This window comes from Cebus imitator, unplaced genomic scaffold (assembly GCF_001604975.1).
Source record: "Cebus imitator isolate Cc_AM_T3 unplaced genomic scaffold, Cebus_imitator-1.0 Scaffold296, whole genome shotgun sequence".
Taxonomy (NCBI): domain Eukaryota; kingdom Metazoa; phylum Chordata; class Mammalia; order Primates; family Cebidae; genus Cebus; species Cebus imitator.
This window is the reverse complement of record NW_016107611.1, coordinates 2,256,174-2,262,173: the sequence shown is the minus strand read 5'-3', so window position 1 is coordinate 2,262,173 and position 6,000 is coordinate 2,256,174. Positions and strand designations below refer to the sequence as shown.

Genomic DNA, 6,000 nt, shown 5'->3' with positions numbered 1-6,000 from the left:
AAAATAAAATAAAAAAACAAAAAAAAAGAAATGAAGGAAATGAGGAGGGAAGGAATTTGTACTGATATCTGGGAGGAGGAGTATTGCAGGCAGAAGGAAGACAGCCCCAAAGTCTTCAAGGAAGGGGCATGTTTGGCATGTTTACGGGATGGCAAGTAGGCCAGAGTAGGTGGAGCAGAGAGCTGGGGGGAAGTGAGGAGAGGCAGGCAGAGGAAGAAGAGGCCAGATGCCATAAGTTATTGTAGGCCTTGGTGGGGACACTGTCCCTGACTCTGAGCAAGATAGTGACAGGCAGCAGGGAAACTAGGGAGGAGGCTGTTGGCTCTCATTCAGCAGACACCTACCATGTGATACAACTGTAAATAGCTATTTTCAAAAAATGTATCATTTTCAACTGAGCACATGGCTCATGCCTGTAATCTCAGCACTTTGGGAGATTGAGGAAAGTAGATCACCTGAGGTCACGAGTTTGAGACCAGCCTGGCCAACATAGCGAAACCCCATCTCTACTAAAAATACAAAAAATTAGCCAAGCATGGTGGTGGGTGCCTGTAATCCCAGCTACTTGGGAGACTAAGGCAGGAGAATTACTTAAACCCGGGAGGCGGAGGTAACAGTGAGCCAAGATCGCACCATTTTACTCCAGCCTGAGTGACAGAGCAAGACTCTGTCTCAAAAAAAAAAAAACAACCATATATATGTTTTCTTTTAAAATCATTTTCACCCTCCTCAGATTTTTTGGGTTTTTTTGTTTGTTTGTTTGTTTTGTTTTTGAGACAGAGTTTTCTTCTGTCGCCCAAGCTGGAGTGCAGTGGCACCGCCTCGGCTCACTGCAACCCCTGCCACAGGGGTTCAAGCAATTCTCCTGCCTCAGTCTCCCAAGTAGCTGGAATTGCAGACATGAGCCACCACACCCAGCCTTACCCATTTCTTTTTTTACCCTATTTCCTTTCTCTGCTGCTTTTTGGTTTATCCTTTTGAATTTTTTTTTTAACATACGTATATTATTTTTTTCCCCTTTCTTTTTTTTTTTGAGACAAGGTTTTACTGTGTTGCCTAGGTTGGAGTGCAATAGCCCCAATCTTACCTCACTACAGCCTCTGCCTCCTGGGATCAAGTGATCCTCCTGCCTTTGCCTTCCTGAGTAGCTGGGACTACCAGGTGCGCCACCACGCCCAGCTGGTTTTTGTATTTTCTTCAGATACTGGGTTACACCATGTTGCCCAGGCTGCTCTCCAACTCCTAGGCTCAAGCAGTCTGCACACCTCAGCCTCCCAAAGTGCTGGGAATTACAGGCATGAGCACCTGCACCTGGCCCCATTTTTCTTTTTTTTTGTAAGACACAAACATATAGTCAACACTGTCTTCTGCTTTGATTGTTTTCACTTCATATATGCACTCTCTATCAGTGTCTAGAGATTTTTCTCATTCTTTTGTTTTTTCCCTCGTTTCTTGTTACAGTTCCATAGTATTTTTTTCACTTATTTATATATAAATATATATGTGCATTTTTTCACTTTTTTTCACAAGTGTTGAAGTCCCATAGTCTTTTCTTATGTATAGCAGTGTTTTTCAGCCATTCTTTCTATTTGAGAACACTTGGGTAGGGCCCGGCGCGGTGGCTCACACCTGTAATCGTAGCACTTTCGGAGGCTGAGGTGGGTGGATCACCTGAGGTCAGGAGTTCAAGACCAGCCTGGCCATAATGGTGAAACCCCATCTTTAAATAAAAAAGAGAGTACTTGGGTTGCTTCTAGACTTTATTATCAGTAGTTCTGTAATTAGTATATCCTGCTGTGTTAATCATTTCATAGTTTTGCCAGTGTGACAATGATAGATGCCTAAAAGCCCCCTTCCTCCCGTTTAAAAACAGCTTCATAGTATTCTAGAGAGCGGCTGAAACATTTATTGAAGCAGGCCTTTTCTGATGTATTGAGTGCCTGCTGTGTGCTGGACTCTGACTGGTATTCCTCAGAGCTGTCTTTTTTGAAAGTTTGCTCTGAGCCAGGCACTGTGGTTCACGCCTGTAATCCCAGCACTTTGGGAGGTCAGGAGTTCGAGACCAGCCTGGCCAACATGGTGAAATCCCGTCTCTACTGAAAATACAAAAATTAGCTGGGCATGGTGGCACGCACCTGTAATCCCAGTTACTTGGGAGGCTGAGGTAGGAGAATCACCTGAACCCGGGAGGTGGTTGCAGTGAGCCACGATTGCTCCACTGCACTCCAGCCTGGGTGGCGGAAAAAAAATTTTGTCTCAAAAAAAGAAAGAAAGTTTGCTCTGGTGCCTCAAGCACATCCCAGATGAAGAGACGGGAAGCTTGGAGACCGCGAGGTGACTTGCACTTTAATGTGCCCGTGATTCAGCAGGTTTGTGGTTGGCCCACTCTGTGTAAAGCACTAGAGGTGAGGCTTAGACTTCTGCCTCTGCCTTGGGAGATACCAGTCTCCCCCAAATTATAACCCCCATGCACACATCCATAAGCCAGAGACAGACCCTGGAGGGGAGAGAGGCTTCAGAAGGCCTGACTGGGGACTTACAGGTTGGGAAGGGGGCTTGAGCCCTTTTTGTAAGTATTCGGGTGACAATCCAGCCTAGCCTGTCTGCTGGTCCCCTGAGCTTGACTCATCCTCTTCTTTCCCAGGGACGACCTGTCGACAGCATGGCAAGCAGCAGTGGGGACAGCGTCACCCGCCGGAGCGTGGCATCACAGTTTTTTACTCAAGAGGAGGGGCCGGGCATTGATGGCATGACCACCTCAGAGAGGGTGAGCATGGGCGGGGCTTGGAGTGAGGCAGCACAGCGTCTGGCTTTGGACAGTCCACATTTAGGTGGTACAGCCCTGGGAGTGTCGACAGGGCTGGACTGGGCTGGACTGGACTGGCGCTATCCCCTGCCCCTCCCCCTCCTTCTAGGTGGTGGATCTTCTGAACCAGGCAGCGCTGATTACCAATGACTCAAAGATCACAGTGCTTAAACAGGTGAGGGCTTGGGGGCATCCTGGGCCGAGCAGGACAAAGGGAGGAGGCTGGGAACCTGCGAAAGAAGACACTGGCAGTAACACCGGTGTCCACATTTACACTCTCAGTGTGTGCCAGCCACGGTGCTCAGTGCTGTGCCGGCGTGTGTTCCTCTAGTTCTCATGAAGGCTCCGTAAGGCAGGGTCGTTTCATCCCTGTTTTAGACAGAAAGAAGCAGTCTCTGGGGCTTCAATCATTAGCCCAAGGTCACTCTGCTAGGAGCTGGCTGAACTAGTACTTGAATCCTGGATTCCAGCTCCAGATTCTATACTCTTCATCATTGCCTTTCTTCTCTACCAACGTCCAGTCAGTCTGATGGGGCAGACATGCCTGTCACCAGACAATGATGACCCAGCGTGGGGAGGGCTGGGATGGAGAAGGAAGCCCAGGGGAGCTGTGGGAGCCCAGAGGGAACTCCTGATGCAGCCTCGGGATGGGGAGTCAGGGAGGACTTTTGCCCTGGAGGACAAAGGATAAAGGAGAGAAGTGTACCAAGTGAGAGAGGCAGAGCATCTCTTTTTGGAGACAGTCTGGCTCTGTCACCCAGGCTGGAATGTGGTGGCATGATCCCGGCTTACTGTAACTTCTGCCTCCTTCAGGTAATTCTCCTGCCTCAGCTTCCTGAGTAGCTGGGATTACAGGCGTGTGTCACCATGGCTGGCTAATTTTTTTTTTTTTTGAGACAGAGTCTCAGTTTGTTGCCCAGGCTGGAGTACAGTGGCGTGGTCTCCACTCACTGCAGCCTCCACCTCCCAGGCTCCAGCGATTCCTCCTGCCTCAGCCTCCCAAGTAGCTGGGACTACAGGTGCTTGCCACCACACCCGGCTAATTTTTTGTATTTTTAGTAGAGATGGGATTTTACTGTGTTAGCCAGGATGGTCTCGATCTCCTGACTTCATGATCCACCCGCCTCGGCCTCCCAAAGTGCTGGGATTACAGTTGTGAGTCACTGCCCCTGGCCTAATTTTTGTATTTTTAGTAGAGATGGGTTTCACCATGTTGGCCAGGCTGGTCTTGAACTCCTGACCTCAATTGATCCACCTGTCTCAGCCTCCCAGAGCGCTGAGATTACAGGTACAAACCACTGCATCCAGCCAAGAGGTAGAGCATGTCAAGCAGAGGGTACAGAAGTGTGTGCAAAGGTAGAAGAAAATATGGGGCGCTTGGGCTGTGCATGGTTCAGAGCAGGAGCCAGTTAGAGTTCACAGCCTGGCAGGGTTAGCGTGCCTGTGTGAGGACCCCAGTTCTGCTCCTTCATCTGCCTATGGCCTTGGGGAGTAGCCCCGCCTCCACGGTGGAGTGGATGCGCATGATGCCTACCCCATGGGTGATCAGGAGGCCGTTTAGCAACAGTAGCTTGAATTGTAGCAGCCAAGTCCTGTTCCAGCACCTTGCTTATAGGAGGATCTCCACGGGAAAGTTTTATTCCAAGGAGCCTGACAGGCACAAGGGCTTCAGGAAACGGGTTCTCACTGTGAAGATGTTTGCTGACTCATGCAGTGTGAAGTGGGGAATAGAAGCAGGAGAGTGGGGAGAACTGATGGACAGGTGAAAGGAGACAAACCTCAGGAAGGGCTGAGCCCCGGGGCGTTTCCCTGTTTCCTTCAGCCCTTCCTGTGTCATGCCCTCACTGTCTACTGTCTACCAGGACCTGTGCCTTGTAGGATCTCATAGCCTTCTAACATCCCTGTGAGTTGATGTTTAAAAGTCTCGTTTTATAGAAGAGCAAACTGAGGTTCAGACACCGTGCTCAGGGCTTGGCACCCTTGGTAGGGAGCAGCAGAGCCAGGCATTGAAATGAGTGTATCTGCTGTCTTCCCCTAGACTCTATTGGCCCCTGGTTTTATATGGGTATTCCTCCTCCCATCCCCCATCTCCTTCCAGGTCCAGGAACTGATCATCAACAAAGACCCCACACTACTGGATAACTTTCTGGACGTGAGTGACTGTTAGAAAAGAAAGGGTTATAGTATAGGGGGAAGGGGATGGATTCTGGTGTAGCCCTGATCCGCCTCGTCTCTGACATTGGCAGGAGATCATCGCATTCCAAGCAGACAAGTCAATTGAAGTGCGAAAATTTGTCATCGGCTTCATCGAGGAGGCATGGTATGGGACGAGGCAGGGAGCCCCGGGAGCATTCTTACTGGAGGCAGCCTTCAGCTCCTGGCCTGACCTAGAGACCACCACTGAGAGTCCTGCCCTCCTCTTCCCAGACCCTTTCTCTGTCTAATGCACACTGATTCCCCAGCAGACACTTAAGATTGAAACCCTGGGGTCATCTGTGATTTCTCTACTTCTTCCACACTTCATATCTACATCATCACTAAGGACTGTGGGCTCTGCTTTGAGAATATATGCAGCATCTGACCATCTGTCAATCACTTCCTGTGCCACTACGCAGGTCCAAGCCCCCTTCCCTCCTGCCTGATGACTTCAGTGGGCTCTCTCTGGCTCCCTTGCTTCTCTTTTCTTTTTAGTTAAATTGAAATTCATATAACAAAATTAGCTATTTTGTCATCTTTTTTTCTTTTATCTTTTCTTTTTTTTTTTTTTTTTTTTTTTTTTTTTTTTGAGACTGAGTCTTGCTCTGTCATCCAGGCTGGAGTGTAGTGGCACAATCTCGGCTCATTGCAACATCCACCTCCCAGGCCAAGAGACTTTTGTGCCTCAGCCTCCTAAGTAGCTGGGATTATAGGTGCATGCTACCATGCCCTGTGCTGTGTTAGGTCCTTTCCTGTGTTATCCCACGTAGTCTTTCCGGCAGCCTCGACGGATGCTGTGGATATCCTCTTTTTACAGAAGGGGAGACAGGCGCAGAATGGTCAAGGCGCTTGCTCCAGCTGGCTCCCTTGCTCCTTGGTCCATTAAACATTGACTGATGCTCTATGGCTGGGAAGAAGTAGAATAGCTGCTATGTATTAAATATTTGTGTGTGTAAGGCACTGCACTCAATGCTTGAGTAGCATCGTTATTCAGTCCT

The 6,000-nt window shown here is 49.1% G+C and overlaps 1 protein-coding gene across 2 annotated transcripts in view; it reads left to right on the top strand.

Annotated features, from left to right (window-relative positions):
* Nucleotides 1-6,000, top strand: part of SYMPK (symplekin) — a 44,007-nt gene that overhangs the window by 4,695 nt on the left and 33,312 nt on the right. For both annotated transcript variants that reach the window (XM_017502499.2, XM_037729253.1), the window contains exons 2-5: nucleotides 2,645-2,767; nucleotides 2,916-2,981; nucleotides 4,905-4,958; nucleotides 5,053-5,126. In XM_017502499.2, coding sequence (XP_017357988.1) covers nucleotides 2,663-2,767; nucleotides 2,916-2,981; nucleotides 4,905-4,958; nucleotides 5,053-5,126 — 299 coding nt within the window. In that variant the 5' untranslated portion in view covers nucleotides 2,645-2,662. The remainder of the gene's footprint in view (nucleotides 1-2,644; nucleotides 2,768-2,915; nucleotides 2,982-4,904; nucleotides 4,959-5,052; nucleotides 5,127-6,000) is intronic.